Here is an 18,498-nt window from a genome sequence, read left to right on the forward strand (position 1 = left end):
GTTCAGCACACCTGCCCAGGTGCTCCTTTGTTTCTCCCCAAAGCTCTGTACAGACTCCCTGTATAGACTCCCAATTTATGGAGGAGGCAACACGGGCTGAGGGCAGACTCCCGGAGGGCCGCACATCCTGAGCCCTCGTTTTCACTACAAAGCAGTTGGCAGAACCAAAGGGGGCAAAGGTAAAAGCCTCTTCATACACACATCTAGAGCCAGACTAAGGGTTTCCTCCGAGTTACCCAGTTCAGGTAACTGCAACCTGTTTCCCCGAAGCCAGCCTAGGAGTTTTCCTGGAGAAAGACTTAAGGAGTTGCCCCAAAGTGCATGTTTTTAAGAGACACAGTTGACGTGCTCTGGAATTCAGTGCAAAGTCAGGTGATGAGCTTGGGGCTCATTCTCTGCAGGATGAGAATCAGCAGCTTCCTTTAGCTTGTCTGGTAGGCCCTTCACTAAGTATTGGAAAATCATGGTCCCTGTTCTCATGGTGTTTACAGCGGGGGCAGGGGTAAGCAAGCTGGATTAATCCAGCAGGCACAGCAAGAAATGTTAAATGCTGCTTACATACAGTTTATGAATTCAGTTGAATGGACTCTGGCCGTAAACTGGGGTGTCAGGGAAGGCCCGGAAACGGGTGCGGTAGCCCCAAGGCAGGCGCTGTGCCAGTGGCAGAGCTGAAAAGACTCGGTGAAAGAGCAGCTCGAGAGCCAGGCTAGGTCTGGGTGCCCCAGGGCCTTGTAGGCCTGCAGAGGATGTTGCTCTCTATTGTGAGATAGAAGGCCGGGGTGGGAGGTAACGCAATTGAATGCCTGAATCTCTGGAATCTAAAGAGATCAGATTTGGTGAAGGATTGAATGAGGGTGAGAATGGGTGGGTGAGGTTTCTGACCAGCGCAGCTAGAGAGATGGGGTCACTGGTCACTGCAGAAAGGGACCCCCCAAAGGAGTCTGGTCTCATTCGCTTTGGTTTGGTCCTAGGCGGCTTCTCTGGGACATGCCCGAGGTGCCAGAAGGCAGTTTCAGAAGTGAGGGTCTCAAAAATGGCTGGACTGACACAGCAGTGAGTCACTGGAATACAGTCGCTTCAGGGTCCCCACTGGAGGCCAAGGGCACATTGTTAGGTGGTTGTATTAAAGGCGTGGGTGAGGAGTAGGAGAAACCGAGGAGAGCTGGAGACACAGCTAGCCACAGCTCAAGTATCACTGAGCCCTTACAGCTGAAACCACCAGACCAGGATCACCCCAGAGAAGAGCACCCCGCATCCCTCTTCCTTCCAACTGCCGCAACTCCCTGCCAAGTCACACTGTCTGTGACTTATGTTTTATAAAGGCCAGCATCCCCACCACACCCAAACTTTTCTCAAGCCCCCAGACCAACCTAATTTACTTGTAAGCTAAAAGAGCCATAGAGCCTAGCATCCTGCCAGGGGTTTGGAACTTAATTCTAAGTAAGTTTGCTTTATAGTCTCATTTTCACCTAGTCCAATGAGGCTTTACCCACACGCAGAAGGGCTAGAGGCTGAGGCCTGTTTTACTTTCAAGTCAGTCCTTGCATTACATAGATGCCCTAGGGATGAACTTAAGTTATCACACCTGCTCTTAACCCAGTCCCAATAAGGGTAATAATTAAATCCTGGTTTCTCAGAATAATTAATTACAGCTCCCACCCGTAGAATACTTGTTTTTCATTTCTGCTTTAGAAATCTCACCCTTATGTACAAAGACACAACATTTCTAGGGTCCTTCAATTCACAAAACTACCTTCCCATCTACCCTGTGCCAGGGACACACTCCCAACAAGAATAGGGAATGGAGTATCAGGAATGCACTTGCAAGGGCTGGAAGGTTGCAGTTCAAAATAAGGTGGTCAGGGTAGGGGACTGTCATTGAAAAAAGTGACGCGAGCAGAGCATTTAAGTACTTTTCAGAGTAATTCCAGGTAGCGAACAGAGGTGAGGGGGGACCCCACAGGTGCAAGAGCAAGCCTGGGGCATTCCTGGGGTACCAAGGAAGCTGGCGTGCTGCAGAAAGCAAGCAAGGGGGAGCAGAGCTGAAGGCAAAGGAGAGTAAGATGGAGTCTCATGGAACCCAACACACAGGGCCCAGTAGGCCATGTTAATCCCTTTGGCTTTAACTTTGAGATTCCAAGCGCCTACAAGTTTTAAGCTGAGGAACAGATTTGATCTTCAATTTTGAAACCAACAGGCTGCAGTCGGGAGAGCAGACTAAGGTGAAGGTCGGGGAGCAAAAGCCAAGAGGCCAGATAGGAAACACCTGCGTTAACCCAGGTACGATTTCAGGGCTCTGCAGGCCTATTAAGTGGAGGACGCAAAAAATGAACCTGGATGCAGTTTGAAAACAGAGCGAACAGGATTTTCCAGTGGATTAGAGAAAGTCAAGAATCACCCCGAGGTTTTCTAGTTTGGGCTTCAGGTCCTTTAACATATTCTCACATTCTCCCTCCTCCCCCCCCAATTCCGATGGAAAGACAGTAGCCCCCAGCCCCCGCTGAAAGGTGAGGTTCAAAGTATCAATAACACCTCAGAACCCTTGCTTCTCCCCTCGCAACGAGCCGCCGCCTCGATCTTAAAAGGAAGCTCCCTTTCCCTTCTGCTATCTTCATTAGAAAATAAGCCCTAGTTTTCTTCGAACCTACATCCCCTTTGCTCTATGGCTCCTAGCTTTACTAAAAGGAAGTTTTGAGAGAGCTCGTCCCTGCAAGGTACATCCCTAAAGTTCCTCCTGCCAGCTTCTTTTTTCGAGGAAGGGCGACTCCCAGTTAGTCTCGCTTTAAAAAGCAAGAAAAAGCACTCTCCTAAGTTTGCAAAACCCAAGCTGGCGCCTCACAGCTTCTGCAAACAGCAGGCGTCCACCCGGCCGGAAGGCTGGCGGCTCGGGAACGCCGGCGGCTCGGGAACGCCCGCTACGCAAACACAGGCAGGAAAAAGGCTTCCCCGGAGCGCTCCGCTGCTTTCAGCGCCCGCAAAACCTCAGCAGGAAGCAACCTCGAGTACCCCAACCTTCCGCCCACCCTTCCCCCCAGCGACCCTAACCTTCGCAAGCCTCGCCCACCAGTTCCCAACAGCATTCTGACCCCCAGCGCGGCTGGCCCCGCCTTTTCACAGGGCCGCGAGTGACGTCACTTCCGGAGGCGGGGTGCCCTGGGCGGGGCCCGCGCGGGGGGAGGGGCGCGGCCAGGTCCGCGCAGGCTCGCCGGGGCCGCAGCCTCCGAGCTGAGCGCTTGACTATATATGGTCAAAGCTGGGGGCGAGCCGCGCGCGGGGCCGCGCTTCCGGGTTCGGCGCGTCCTCAGCGGCAGCGCGCAGGGCAGGGCGCGAGCCGGCCTCGGAGACCCGGCCTCGGACCGCCCCCTCCGCGCACCGCACGCCCGGCGCCGCCTTTCGGCCCCTGTCCCCGGCTCGGCCTCGGCCCCGTCTGATTCTCGGCGCGCGCGGCCCCGGAGGCTCTCGGCAAGCGCTGCGCGGTAACAAGTGGGCAAGGATGCCATACGAGATCAGTAAGTGCCGCGGCCCGGTGCCCCCGGGATGGGCTCCGGCCCTGCCTGGCCCCCTCGGCCATCGGCGGGGCGCGAGGAGCGGGCGGCCTGGAGGGGTCCCCGGGGCGCGGGGGAGGGGTGCGGGCGCAAGCCGGTGAGCGCCCCGCCGCCCTCGGGGGCGCCGGGCGGCGATCCCCGGCCGGGGGGTCCCCCAAAGTTGGCGATGCGGTCGGAGCCCCGCGGAGCCCCCGCATCCCTGAATGGCCTGGTGGGGAGCGCGAACCAGGAAGTCGCGCAGTCCCCTGCGCTCCTTCAAAGTGGCGACCGCCCCTCCGGGTGGAGGCAACAGGTGACCGGCTGAGACCGGCCCAGGGCCCCTCTCCTTTTCCCCCTCCCCTCCCCTCCCCTCCCCTGCTCTCTGCCCTCAGCCCGGCGGGGGGCCGAGGCAGGGGCTGCCCCTCATGTGCCCTGCTGCGTTTGTGTCTCTGCAGAGAAGGTGTTCGCCAGCCTCCCCCAGGTGGAGAGGGGTGTCTCCAAAATCATCGGCGGCGACCCCAGGGGCAACAATTTTCTTTACACCAATGGAAAGTGCGTCATCCTAAGGAACATCGACGTGAGTACCTACCCCCTTCCCCCCACCAGGCGCTAGTTCCTTCCCTGAGCGTAGCTCTTGGGTTAATTCTTCCCCTTCCACCACCTCACCAGCCGCCCAGCGGCCTGGGGAGAGGACGCCACGCCCCCTCAGGCTTGGGAAGACAACTCGGAAGCCCAGGAAGACAGCTTCAAATTTATACAGGCCCAATTCTCTTTCTTCGTGGGGAAGCTGAGGCTCAGATTAGTTCAGTTCAAGAGAAGAAGGGCTCTGGGTTTGAGAGATCGGACCTTGACCTTGGGGTGATTGGTGACTTGGCCTCTCTGAGTCCCAGTTTTCTCGTCTGTAAAATGGAGGTGATGAGATGAGGCTCCCCTCCACGTCCCCCGGCTGCCTGGGTCCCCTGAGTGAGACGCTACATCCCGCCAGCCCGGCATGCCTGGCTGACACCCAGCACTGGGTAAATGGCACTCGTGTTTAATCATGTCACATCCAGGGTCCCCCAGTGTGGCAGAGCCCGGACTCACAGCCAGGCCTCTGCATTTCAGCCTGATCTTCCACCTACAAATCTGAGCCCCAGTGCAAAATCAGGAACCAGTGTTTTCCCATGAAGCATCTGCATAGACGTCCTGTACCCAGGCTGAGAATGCTTCTAGAGCCCACTCCTTGGGAAATCCTGGAAATTTTCCATTACTTCTCTGTAATTACGGAAATGACCCAGTCTGCCGGTCAGTCTCCCGGCTGCTAGGACGGCACGCTGAAATCTTGCTTCTGCCTGCCTCAGCTGAGTGGTGGGGTGGGGTATGGAAGCCAGAGGTACCAACATGACCATTTGGGGGCGGATGGGGGGTTTCTCCTGAGCTTGGGGTGGGGCCTTGTGCACAGTTTGTAGGCGGGTGATTTTGATTGGTGATGCCCCCAAGGGATGTCAACTTAAATTCACATGTGTTGTGCATGATTACCCTTGGGGGGTTGGCACTGTCGCTTTTGAGATGCCCGTGTTCTCAGGAACCTCAGGGCTGGCTGAGGGAATGAAGGGGCTCTGTGGGCCTTGGTTTCCTTGTCTGTGAGAGGAGAGGGCCCTGTGTGGAATGAAGTGCTTCTGGCCCCGCCCCCATCTCTCTGGTCAAGCCAAGCAGTCTGCTGGAAGACAGAGCTCCATTTGGCAGTTTCTCCCCTGCCCAGGATGGCTGGACACCTCACTGGAGGGGGGTGGGTGGGTGTGAATGTGCCTTGGAGGTGCTAACAGCTCCTTTTCTAGATACAGATTCCTAGAAAGTGGATCCCGCCTTGCTCAGAAATGGGGGAAACATCACCAAGGACTTAGATCATAAAGATCTGGAGGTCTCCAGAGAGGTCCTGAGATATTGAGAAAATAAAAGTTGAGATGGCCCTTAGTAGATAGATACTCACTTGTAGTTTGTCAAATAAAATGGGCGAAAGCATTCTCAGGGATACAGTACAGTGGAATGACTGCTTGGGTTTGTCCCTAACAAGGCACACACACATCATGGCAGGCTACACTCACTTCCAGATGGGAGACCTCACATGAAGACCTACTGTGTGTCTGGTACCACGAAAGGTTCTTAACCTTCAGTATCTCCTTTAAACCCCGCCCCCCTGCCCCCCTGCAGTAGACCCATTGCTCAGAACTGGGGTCAGGCTCAGCGAGGTGAAGGTAGCCAGTAACGGGAGCTGCTTCCAATGGAGAAGCTGTTTACAGCCAAAGACAAGCACCCTCTTGTTCTTCTGAGCTTTTTATTCTTATCAGTACTCCAGAGTTTACCATTCTCTTTTTTTTTTTTTTTTTTTTTTAAATTAATTAATTAATTTATTTTATTTTTGGCTGTGTTGGGTCTTTGTTTCTGTGCGAGGGCTTTCTCTAGTTGCGGCAAGCGGGGGCCACTCTTCATCATGGTGTGCGGGCCTCTCACTATCGCGGCCTCTCGTTGCGGAGCACAGGCTCCAGACGCGCAGGCTCAGTAGCTGTGGCTCATGGGCCCAGCTGCTCCGTGGCATGTGGGATCTTCCCAGACCAGGGCTCGAACCCGTGTCCCCTGCATTAGCAGGCAGATTCTCGACCACTGCGCCACCAGGGAAGCCCCTACCATTCTCTTTTGAGGGCACATCTGCTTTCCTTTCCCATCTATTTGTAAGTTTCTGCAGGGCCAGGACAGCATTGGGATGCTGATGTGTTCCTTCCTCTCTGTTCTGGACATACATCAGGCATTTAGGCTTTTGTTCAATGGGGGTGGACCGTTGGTACTTGAGTAAAGGTGGGTACATTTTTAATTAGGGCAGAGTACCCCTGGGAAAAAGACAGGAATCTAATGAACATTCAGGAAATAGGAAGGAAGGTGATCTGGTTGGAATACAGGCTCAGAGTAGAGAAGAGACATGAAAGGGAGGAGGGGACCAGATCGTGGAATGTCCAACAGATGTCTGATTGGCAGCTCATACTTAATGTGCCCAAACCATATTTGGGTTTCCCATGTGTCTGTCCCCAGAACAGCGATGCCACTCCCCAGCTGGTCAGGCCCCAACCTTGGACTTCTCCTTGGTTCCCCCGTCAATGCCATATTAAGTTCTTCAGTGAGTTCTATTGACTGTACCTGCAAAGACTTCAGAATCTGACAGAACTACTCATCCAAGCTACCATGCTCTCTCACCTGGATTGCAAAAACAAAAGGCCAACCTGGTCTTCCACCCTGACCCTCCTCTAGTCTGCTCTCAGCACCACAGCTGGGCCAGTTACGTTAAAATATGAGATCAAGTTGCTCCTTTGCTCTCCCCGACCCACCGAGGCTGATAGGGCCTTGCTGTCCAGCCTTGCACCTTTGATCTTACCTCACTGCTCACCTTCCCCCACTGGCTCCAGGCACCCCGGCTTCTGTGCTGTCCCTGGAGCACGCTCCATATGGGTCTCAGGACACGGGCATCGCTGTGCCCTTTGTCTGGATATTCTTTCCTCAAATAGCTGCATGGCTCACTCCCTGTCTTGCTTTATGTTTCTGTTTAGATGTTGCCATGTGGCAGGGGCCCCTCCTAAATAGCACTCCCATCCTGGCCTTCTCTGCCCTTTGGTGCTAATGGTGCACGGGGAGCCAGCGAGCAGCCACTCTAACCTGCTATGTCCTGGCCTAGCACAGTACCTGGCATGTAGTAGGTGCTCTGTAAGTCATTTGTTGATTGAAAGGCCTTGAAAGCCAGGCTGTGTCGTGGAGATAATAGGCAGCCACTAAAGGTTTTACTGCATGGAAGTAAGAAAGGCTTAGCCTGGTTCAGGCTGCTGGACCTAAATTGTGTGGCATCCACCTTTATTAACACCAAGTAGGTATCAGACCCTTGCTGACCTTCCACTCGGAGCCACGGCTGTCATTCACTTTGTTTCCTTAAAAGTTGTTTTGTGAACCCAGCATAACGGCACTTCTTAAGCTGGTAGAAAAGAGTGTTTCTTATCTATTTTCTTTCAACACATCCGATTGCCACACCTTGGAGAGGAAATTCTCCACAGTTAAAAGCATGCAGTGATGTGGCCATTCAGAAAGGAGTATTCCAGAAGGAGGGAACCTGATACACTCTTAACTCTAGGCACGCATCACCCCTGCCCACTGCCCGCTATGTAGTCTGGGAAGGTTCCTCCCAGTGGCTATGAAGGAGCCTCTTCATATTCTGAACTGCCCAGGATCACTTCCCTGTAAAACAGCTTTGGCAAGTGAGCCTCCCGGCAGAGGCCCCTCCACTGCCAGAAGCAGCCAGCAGATTTGCTACAAGGGCAAGTTTGGGGCTTGCATTTTAAAATATCCAGTCCCTAAATTCCAGAACTAATATATATATTATATATATATATACACACACACATATATGCGTATACATACACATGTGTGTGTGTGTGTGTATATATATATATTTGGAAAAAATGATTTATATAAAGTTAAACTCCAGGGAGTGCAGTGTTTGTAGCAGTTTGACGTTGCTTTGCTTCCAGGCACAGGATCAGTGGACTCATCTCCTTGAACAGAGTATAAACCAGGTTGGGGGATGTTGAACTTGAGTGCTGAGTTTCACGCAGAATGATCTGCTGCCAATCGTGCGCAGAAGGGCCACTTGTGCGTCCCCTTCAGATGGGGGAGGGGTCTGTACGTGAAGGGACAGATGGCTGGAGAAGGACTGACCTCGTCCCTTCTGTCCCATTGCACGTGCCTCCGAGTCCCTGCCGCGTGCCTGGGATGGCCACCGGCCCCGTGGGGAGCGCAGACACCAAAGCCCTGCCTGCGCGGAGCTCGCTGCCTTGGGTGGGAGTGAAACGGGCCCCCAGGTGACAGGAGGAAGTGGCGTGTTTGCTTACCGCCTGGACAGAAAGCCAGCAGGCAGCACACGTGTGGGGTCCAGGGCAAGGAGAGCGCTGAGGAAGCTGGGGGTCCGAGAAGGCCCTGGAGCCGAGTGGAGCCCCAGTGGTGGGGACGTGCCTCACTGGCTCCCAGGCCACTGACCCTCAGGTGCTTTGGATGTGACATCAGTGTCACCCCCTCCCCCGCCCAGTGCCAGTCGTGGTGCAGCCCCCCAAGTGTCAGCTGGCTCCAGGTGGGCACTTCCATTTCTCTCCCATCCACCCTTCCCCCTCCACCTCCTTTACTTGAGCCCGAGTTAATCCTGTTACAAGTATTTATAAGCACCTGCTTTGTAGTGAAGCCCATGCCTAGTTCCAGAGACAGCCCAGCAAAAGCCTGTCCGCACGGAGCTTGCAGTCTCCCAGGGAAACCAACACTGAGACAGGACTGATGCTGAGAGGAGGAGACGTGCCGTGAGGACTTTGGAGCAGCTGGGGGCCCGGGAAGGGACCAGTCAGTGGAGAGGGGGTGGCGAGAGGGCCACGCACAGGTTGTGGAGTTTTGTGGCTGGAGCACTGGGGTGGGGGGGAGCGACGGGCAGGCAGGAGAGGGTGTGGGGCTCTGGTGCTGGGGGCCGGGCAGCTCTGAGACAGCCCGGCCCTGACCGGAGGCCACCAGGACCATGAAAAGTTTCAGCAGATAAGCAGTGCGGTCAAGTCAGTAGAGAACTGGTTCTGTATCTGAGATGTGAGGGAGGGAGAGCGATTAGGAAGCTGCTCAAAGATGAAGGCATCATCAGCTGGTTCATCCGATCCTCGGTCTTGGTGTTGCCCACACGCATTCCATCTTGCCGAGCCCTGCCCGCAGCCACAGTGCCCAAGGTTAGATCAGTGGTTCTCAGTGCAGCGGTTCCGCCCCCGCTCCCACCCTGCTGAGGGATGCTTGGCAATGTCTGAAGACATTTTTGTGCTACTGGTATCTAGTGGGTAGAGGCTGGGGTGTTGCCAAACATCCCACAATGCACAGGGCTGTCCTGCAGCCCAAAGTGTCAGCAAGGGTGATTGAAGAACCCCAGTAGGTAACATTCTAAGTGTAACATTCACACTTCTAAAGAAGTGTGTCCTGAGTGCCTTGAGAACAAGAGGGAAGGACCAGCTGTGCCACAGAGCCGCAGGGAAGGCTTCTGGAGAAAGGGCACTTTTGAGTTGGGTTTTGGAGGGTGAGTAAGAGTTCTCCAGGAAGGGCATTGAGACAGCAGAGATGGGGGGAGTCTAGACAGGGTATACAAGTGCATGGAGGTTGGAAGAAGTGGTGAATCAGACCTGGGCCCTGCCCTCTGTGGGAAGCTTTGTGGGTATAAGAATGATATGTAGTCCAAGGTAGAAAGTAATAAAGGCAGTGGGGAGGGAGGTTAGGGAAGGTAGTGTGGGCTTTCTGGGCTGGGAGAAATATTTCCAGCTTGGAGCATCAGAGAAGGCTTCTTGGAGGAGGTAACCTTTGCCTGAGGTTAAAAGATAATTAGGAGAAGGTTATCTGGGACCGGGAAGTAGGGAAGATATTCCAGACTGAGGCAGATAAAGGGAAGAGTGTCACAGCTAGCGATCTGATAGAGGAAGGACGAGGGCGGAATGGGAAATGGACTTTGGACCGTAGGTTCAAACGTATGGCTGCGTTCCTCTGGGTGAGAGGGAGCCCTGAAGGTTGAGCAGGGCAGGCCGATCGCCGTGTGTATGAAGTCACGGGTTCACTGCTGGACCCTGGGCCAGCCCAGAGGAGGTGCAGGTGTGGAGGAGTGAATGTACAGTACTTGGTGTGTTCTCACCACCCTCTGAGGCGCTGTGATCAGGCTGAGCCTCTGCGTTCGGACCTGCAGGTCTGGAAGCGCAGAGGTCTGTGGAGCTGCCTGGCAGGGGTCGCTCTGTAGTCACTCGAGTTGAGCCCTCGTCGCCGGTGGGCAGAGGGCCCTGCAAGCTGTGTTTGCCGCACGGGTCCCACTACCAGCGCCTGCTTTTAGGAACTGGGTGTGTTTAGAAAGCCAGTGCTCTGGAAACTTAATCCTCCTGAAGGTCGTGCTCACTTTGCCTGGTTTGGAGGAGGCCTGGGTCCTTCTCTGGGGGCCGCCAGGGACCGTCAGCTGCTCTAGAAGAGCGCGGAGGCCTCTGCAGTGCTGTGTCCCGCAGCTTCAGTGGTCGGGCGGCCTTCCCGATCCCTGACATGTCCGTTGGGTTCACAGGGGGCCAGGTGTGCCGTGGCAAGCCGCCACGCCCTGTGGCCGGAGCCACCCCTTAACCTTACCTGTAAAGTGCGGTGGTGACCTCTGACCTCAGCACCTGAGCCTCAGGACAAAGGAATGTGAGAGAGCCTTGAGGGGCTCTTTTAGTGATTTCCCCCCCTGTGTTGTGGAAAGGTGTCTAGGGAGATTGCTTAGCTTGCTGCTGGGCGGGGGCTCCGCGCACAGGTGGGAGGTGGGAGTGGCCTCCTCCTCCAAGGCACCTGCACCGCTGGGCCCTGAACCAGCCCTCTGCAGTGATGCGGATCAGAGTTGCAACATAGAGCCTGGCGGATCAATGGAAGGCAGAGGGGTCAGTTGGAACGACATTGTCAGGGTATTGTCCCGGTCCCAGGAGGGGCAGGAAGAACTGGATGGCGTCTGGCTGGGGTGGAAAGACAGGTGGGGTTGAGAGCTGCTGCAGAAGATGGGACAGGGCTGGGGCAGGCCTGCGGGGTGGGGTCACAGGTGGGGGGCAGGGCAGGGACAGTCCCAGGGTAGAGGGTGAGGGGCAGGGCTGGGATGAGCCTGGGGTCTCGGTGAGATGGCGGGAGGTTTTCACGGGCTCTGCCTGCCTCTGCCCACATCTGCTAGGCACCCACGGGCCTCAAATGCCAGGGCTTCCTCCTGGTTTCTGCCTGAAGTCCCTTGTCCCCTGATGGGGGCAGGGCAGGAGGGAAGTCCCAGGGGAGGGGCACCCCAGCCTCGCACCCTCTGGCAGGGCAGAAAACGCAGCCCCGCTCTGAAGGTCTCCCTGCGGCTCCTGGAGTTGGCTTCCTCCCCTTCCTGTCTCATTCCCCGTTCCCGAGTGCTTCCCCAGATAAACTGCACACCCCAAATCCTGTTCTCCCTGGAGACCGCGGAGGGGGGAGGGGAAGAACTGCTGCCCGCTCTGAGGGTCTGGGTCCTGACCCTGCTGGTCTGCGATGAGCCTGGCCTGCAGTGGACACGTTGGGCACAGGGAGGCATCATCTTTGGCTCAAGTAGCCGGCCTCCCTGTGTGCGGAGCAGCAGGGAGGGGTTGCTGCTGATCGGATGTATTATGTTCTTTACGTTCAGCCTGGAGAACTTGGCCCAGTTGTATTGGGAATATGGACGAGGTGCTGTCTCATCCAACCCAGAGCCTGCTAGCAGGCACTCACCCTGACCATTTAGGGGGAGGATTTTTAGGGGCAGAACTTCCTCCCAGAGCGGCTGCTCACACATCTTCCACCAGCCACCCACTCACCCTCTAGGGGCAGTGCCAGGCTGTACATCCAGCGTGGGCATTGCCCTCGGAGGGATGGCTTTCCCATCCGTAGTGCCCACGTGTGGGTGTGAGAGTCCTCGGTCAGCCTCGAAATGGACGACTGAACAAGAGCCTTTGTGGCGGCCTGGCCACAGACCGCTTTTGCCGGCTTCTCTGTGAGGGACGTTGTCTCCGTTAGAATGTTCGGGTACAAAGAACTAACCCGGGCAGGGACAGGTTGGGTTAGACGGGCGTTTAATGGATCCTGGGGGGTCATCATTTTATTGAGGTGTAATTTAGGTACAATAAAATCCATCCGTTTTAAGTGCACAACTTGAGTTTTGACAAATTGATACTGTCCCATCACCACCGCCATGATCATGATACAGAACGTTCCAGTTACTCCCAAAAGTGCCCTCTTGCCCCTCGCACTCTGTCGGCCTCTCCACCCTCCCCCCAGGCCCTGGCAGCCCCGACCTGCTTCCTGTCACTGTGGACTTACCTTTCCTAGACTTTGATCAGAAAGGAACCATGCAGTGTGTTCTCTTTTGCGTCCGGCTTTGTCACTTACATAGGCTTTCGAGGCTCCTTCCTGTGGTTGAGGGGATTTAGCAGTTTGTTGCTCTCTGTTAGCCGAGTCGTATTCCGCTGGATGAACGGTGCGGTTTGCTTCTCCAGGCACCTGTGGGTGGATGTTTGGGTTGTTTCCACTTGGGGGCTGTCACGAACCTTCAACCATGTGTGTCTTTTTGTGGACATGCACTTTTCTCTTGGACAAATACCTAGGAGTGCGATTGCTGCTTTTTTGTATAAGTGTATGTTTATAAATAACACGCTGAACTATTTTCTGGCTGTATTATATTCCATTCCCACCAGCAGTATATAAGCATTCCAGACTGTACCCCACCCATCCTTGCCAACATTGGTGACATCAGTCTTAATTTATTGACTTTAGTGAGTATGTCATGGTTTCTCATTGTAGTTCTGATTTGCATTTCCCAAAAGGCTGACGACATTGAGCGCTTTTTCATGTGCCTGTTTGCCATTCAGAATATCTTTGGATGCCTGATATATTTCTAATTTCATTAAACAAATGTTTATTCTGCAATGGATTAATTTATGAACCACATACATACTATATCTTATGATGCTAAGTGTTAAGTCCTAGGGGGAAAAGGACTATGTAAACTTTTTTCCCCCCAAAAAACACTTATTGAGCATCTGTCATTTGCCAACTGCTGTGATGGCTAAAGAGATAAATGCACATGAAGCAGGTCAAAGAAAAGCTGGAGGAGAGGGGCAAGAAGGCCAGGGACTGGTATGTGTCATAACTGCCTTGGGGACGTGTGAACTGCTTTGGAAGCACAGGAGAGAGAAGCACAGGAGGCTTCGCGCCGATTTCTCCTCACTTAGGCCTGATAAGTGGGTGTTAGCAGGCAGAGAGAGGTGTTGCTGGCGAGGGCACGGCATTTACGGAGACAGGGGGCTTACAGGAAAGGCAGGAGTGTGATTGCCGGGGCTAGAACTTAGGGGGCGCTTCTCCGGGCTTACTCTGGTGGGATGGGGGGATCCCGTGGCTGGGAGGCTGAGAAGAGTCTAGGCCTCTGACCTTGTTGAGGGGCATAAGGAGGGCAGGAGGGGGGAGACAACGGGGTGGTCGTAAGAGGTGGTGTCAGCTGGGGGTCAGGTTAGGTGTGCCTGCAGCAGCCTCCCTGGGACCCGATGTGTCCACAGCCTGTGGGAAGCTGCCTCTTTTCCACGGGCATTTGGCTCGTGGAAAGCTGTCAGCGGGTATCAGGGATTAGATGGCTCCGTCTTTCTTCCCTCCTGGGAGAAGGCTCGGCTGTGCAGACAGATGGAGAGCATCTCAGCACGTGCTCCAGGTTTGCTGAGAGCCCTTGGTTGTGTGTGCAGGGGTGGAGGGAGTGCCTGATCTACTTAGAGTAAATTCTATGTTGAAACCTAACTGCTGAGTAGCAAAGATGCTCCTGGTCCCAGATGCTGGCCCTGTTCTTGCTGCAGAGTCCAGCCAGCCTTGGATTTGTGCCACAAAAGGCAGTTTCCCAAACGAGGGATTTGGACGAGGAGAGGCTCCTGGCTGCCTGCCCCCCTCTGTTGCCACACCTCCAGGCCAAAGGCTCTGGTTCCGGTCAGACACTGCCTGGAAGCCTGTGATAGAGTTGGTTCTGAACAGGGGAGACCCGCTTTGGGGGAACTGGACTCAGAGAGTGCAGCAGCAGCCGGCAGCTCCCCAAAGTGGGAGAAAATGAGAGTCATAGATTTTTTTCTAATTTTTTCTAAGTTTCTAACGAAACTTGTATTTCCTGTGTATATTTCACAAATACATATTTGCTTGTACAAAAGCAGACAAAGGAAAGAAAATCACCTCGAATTTTATACAAGAGTTAAAAACTACCTAGAATTCTATCACCCAGGCAGGTAAGTATACCTCTGGGATTTTTTTATGGAGGTTTTGACTTCAGTATTTGTGTGTGTGTGTGAGGGCGGGGTGTGTATGTCATTTTCCCACCCAAATCCATTAATCCAGAGAGCGGAAAGCAGTTTGCCTGCTTCTTGGTTCCCTGTGTTCATTCCGGTCTCCTCCCTGCAGAACCCGGCCATTGCTGACATCTACACGGAGCACGCCCACCAGGTGGTGGTGGCCAAGTACGCGCCCAGCGGATTCTACATCGCCTCTGGAGGTACCTGTCTGTCCTCGCGCATGGCTCCTTGGTCCATGTGGTGTGCCCCCCCCCCCCCCCCCGCCGCCGCCCCAGTCCTGGGGCCAAGCTGGGCGCCTGGCTTGGGAGGGTGGTGGGTGGAGGAGGCAGGCGGGAAGAAGAAAGACCCTCAAGGAGCGTGGGGATGGCAGGTGGGGCGAACGTGATGAGTTTCAGTTGGGGCTGACAAGGAAAGTGTAAGCCAGCAAAAAGCCCCTTTCCAGAACTCTAGCTGGCCGTGTTCCAGCTGGTTCCAACTCGGAGGTCAGGGGAGATGCTCATGTGAGGTTGGCTGGAGGCCTCTGCGGGCAGCTGTACCGTGATGTATTGGAGCCCATTTTGTTTGTGTGTGTGTGTTTCTGACTTGTAGCTTTGTCTCGTGTCACCTTTTGCTGTTCCGTTTCCTGTACCGAGCACACCGCCAGCCTCAGGCAAGCACTTGTTCCATTGGTGGTCAGGGCCTTGGCTCCATCCAGCTGGGCTTTTGTGTGGCTCAGTGGGAGGCTGGGCAAGAGGAGGGACATGAGCTCATCACATTGTAGGATGCTCTATTCACCCGATTTTTTTGAGGTTGGTCTTCTACTATTACAGATGAGAAAGGGAGGCACACAAGTTAGAGTGTGTCAGACCGCGAGTCTCCCATTCGTTCATTCATGCACTCAGCAGATGTTGGCTGCCTTGCCTGTGTCCAGCCTGGTCTCAGGCCCCGTGAAGAGCCAGGTGGATGAGCTGATGTGGGCCTCGTCAGCCTCCCTGGAGAGTGACAGAAATGAGCAAATTGCTGAAAGAACTAGCGGCCAGTGGGGGAGGGCCGTTTGTCTACAGTGCCTCACTCCCTGCACGCAGGCAGTGCAGACCTGTCCCTGAAGGGGTCGCCCCTTCCGAGCTGTGCAGCCTTCCTTAAATAACTTACCTTCCTGGGCCTTAATTTTCTCTTCTGTAAACTGGGACTGTTAGTTCCCACCAGATCGGTTTGGGGAGGACCCAGTGCAGCAATGCATGTACAATGCCTGGGGCAGCCCTGGCACTGGTGGGCACCACAGGGGACCGTGGTGTCTGTCACTGAATGCCCGGACACACCAGGGTGACAGGCGTGCTGGCTGACGGCTAATGCTGGCCGCCCGGGGTTGTGTGTGAAGGGCACAAAGTGGTCACTTAATGATTTTTATGTTTACACCTACTCTGACTCCATCTGTAAAACTTGCTCTAATTTATATCCTACGATTTACTCTAGCCCTGTGATTTCCCCGCCCCCCAGCCCTGCCTGCCAGCAAAACTCCCCTTCATTTAAAGCCCATGATTGGGGCCTGGTGCCTTTTAAAACCGTGTCTTCTCAGGAGAGAAGTGTGGTTGGCACAGCTTCCCTGGCTGCTCTTTGAGCCGTGGCCCGGCTGCTGAATCACTCACAAGCCCAGGCCTGCCCTCCGGTCCCCAGGCAGGTAGTTTAACCAGACAGGAATCACGGTCTTCAAATGCTGGTGCAGAGACCGTTGCAAAGGACAGTCCACAGAAGTAAAGGCTCCATCTGACGTTCTCCTCTCATACAAGCTCCCTGACTTGGTGGGGGAAGTGAGGGAGGTTGGGCTGCAGGCAGGCGTGGGCAGTGTATTTTATGTTTCTAGCGAGCTGGCCCTTTGAATGGAACAAAGGCCACAAAACATTTACTGCAGAGATTAGGGCTCTGGGCTAAAAATAAAAATAGTGTGGTGTGCAGGGTTTGGAGCTGAGAAGGTGCTGTGCCCTCTGGCTAAGTGGGTTACCCGGCACCCGGTGTGCCTGGGTTGGGGCTGGGGTCCCTGAGGGCAGGGGTCCCGGTACCTCGGGAACCCTGCAGTCACTCCCAGACCGGTTTCCAGCCTCAGATCTGCGAGTCTTTAGATCCCTGTAAGTCTGGCTGGTCCACGTTCTGCAAAATGATCGAACCTTCTGGAAGGCCCATGGGAGGAGCCCATGCCAGGGCCTGGACCCCCAGCTCTGAATGAGACGGCAGTCTGTGCCCTGGGGGCCCCTGGGTCCTGTGTGGTGGTTCTCAGGGCGGAGCCATTCCTGGGCCCGATTTCCCTTTCTAGGGGATCTTCCCAGGCTGCGGAGTAGAGGCTCTCCTGGATAGGGTTCTCCGTGCCCTGAGCAGGATGTGAGGGTTGCTCAGGTGAGGCACGTGGGAGGAGAGACCAGGCTGCAGAGCCAGAGCAGGTGTGAGCAGAGGCCGCCCCCGCCGCTGCTGCCCCAGCAATGCTGGTGTGCGTTCCACGCCAAGGTGGGGGGCAGGCTCACTACGAACGGTCATTGGATGCAGCTTATTGTCCAGGAGGAGAGCTGTTCCCAGTGGTGCAAGGAGGCCTTGTTGGAGGGAGGGAGCCCCTTCCCCACTGTCACTGTCTGTCCCCTTGCACTGCGGTGCTTTTCTCCGTTGTCCTGTAAGTGCGTGGACGTGTGTGTGTGTGTTGTCTGCCAGCAGACGCCTGGTCTGTGCTGCGCCCCCAGCACCTGGCACAGGGCCTGGTACCCAGGTGCACCCGGTCAGGGCCGCCCTCATCGGATGGGGCCTGAGCGCCTGGTCTCCTCCACACCCCACTGTCTGTTTCCGGCCCCAGCTGCTTCCGAAAAGAAGCAAATGCATGAGTTGGGCCCATCAGAAGAGGCTGATGGTCTGGGCAGGGAGACAGTGGGAGAATGATTAGGATGCCTGGCCTGGAGCGGGGCTGAGCTGAGGGAGGTACGAGCGGGTTGCCCGTTGCGTTCAAGGGGTGGGGAGCGGCCCCCTGCTGTCCAGGGGCCGGGAGGGGAACGGGCTCGGCCTTGTGCCTGCAGGCGCTGTGTCCGTGACTCCGTGGAGCGCCCTGGGCTGACCTGAGCGCGGGGGCCACACAGCCCGGCGCGTGCGTGAATGTGAGCACACGCGTGAGTGTGTGTTTCCTTCCTGTACACACGCACAGTGCTCCTTTTCTGGCTCCGGCCTCTGCCCCTTCCTTTTCTTTCCCCGTTGGCCCATCTGTTCAGCCAAGAGGCCTAACTGGCTCGGGTCAGCCTTGGAGCTCGCCTCGGGCAGCGTGCCAAGCAGTCTGCCTGGACCTCGTCCAGAGACCAGGGCCCCCGGGACCCCCTCATTCGTGCTGTCCACAGGGAGGCTAGCATCTCATCTGTGCCACGGCGGATGTGAGCCCCTCGTGTTTGCCTACGGGGAGGGGTCTCCAGTGGCTTCTGCAGAGCCTTAGTTAATTCACTGACAGTTAGAACTAACTCTAACTCGTTACAAGTGTCTGCGGTGTCCTAGGGGCTAGTCTAAGACTTTATATGTGTTGACTCATTTTATCATCACAGCAGCCCTCTGGCGGCATGTTATCCCCCCTCTTGTGGGTGCGGTTGTAGGTGGTGTTTTAGGCCTACTGAGCCTCGTGGGGCAGGGGCCATGTCTGCAGCCGACGCCCACCCTCGACTGGACCCGAACAGAAGTTGAAAGCTGTTCCCACTGGAACAGTCTGTAGACCTTGCGTTCAGTGCTGAAGTGGCCAGGGGTCCTGGATACAACTCGAGCTTACATGCTGGGGGGAATTGGCCCAGACCTATGCGGGGCTGAGGTCTTAGCCTCAAGAGTTAGTTTAAAATGCTCCACTTTTCCTTCTTATTTGGGAAGTCAGTGCTCAGTTGGGAAGGGGATGTGTCGGGGTTGGTGCTGGGAACTTGGTGACGGGATGGTGGTGGTGAGAGAAGGGGGTGTTACTTTATCACCGATCCACTGCAAATGCTGCAGTGAGAACAGGCCTGGCGTCAAGTTCTGCCTGTAGCGAGACTCCTTCCAGCACCCACCTGCGTGTCTCACAAGAGGGTCTCACTCATGGCTCAGCCACGAGTGGTGGGATGGTGCCTCGC

The 18,498-nt window shown here is 55.4% G+C and overlaps 1 protein-coding gene across 1 annotated transcript in view; it reads left to right on the forward strand.

Moving 5' to 3' along the window:
• The first annotated feature begins 3,297 nt into the window (after positions 1 to 3,297).
• WDR1 (WD repeat domain 1) overlaps positions 3,298 to 18,498 on the forward strand; it is a 39,816-nt gene continuing 24,615 nt past the window's right edge. The window contains exons 1-3 of the mRNA XM_059923332.1: positions 3,298 to 3,509; positions 3,980 to 4,101; positions 14,520 to 14,610. Coding sequence (XP_059779315.1) covers positions 3,494 to 3,509; positions 3,980 to 4,101; positions 14,520 to 14,610 — 229 coding nt within the window. The 5' untranslated portion in view covers positions 3,298 to 3,493. The remainder of the gene's footprint in view (positions 3,510 to 3,979; positions 4,102 to 14,519; positions 14,611 to 18,498) is intronic.

Source organism: Balaenoptera ricei, chromosome 5 (assembly GCF_028023285.1).
Source record: "Balaenoptera ricei isolate mBalRic1 chromosome 5, mBalRic1.hap2, whole genome shotgun sequence".
NCBI classification, from domain to species: domain Eukaryota; kingdom Metazoa; phylum Chordata; class Mammalia; order Artiodactyla; family Balaenopteridae; genus Balaenoptera; species Balaenoptera ricei.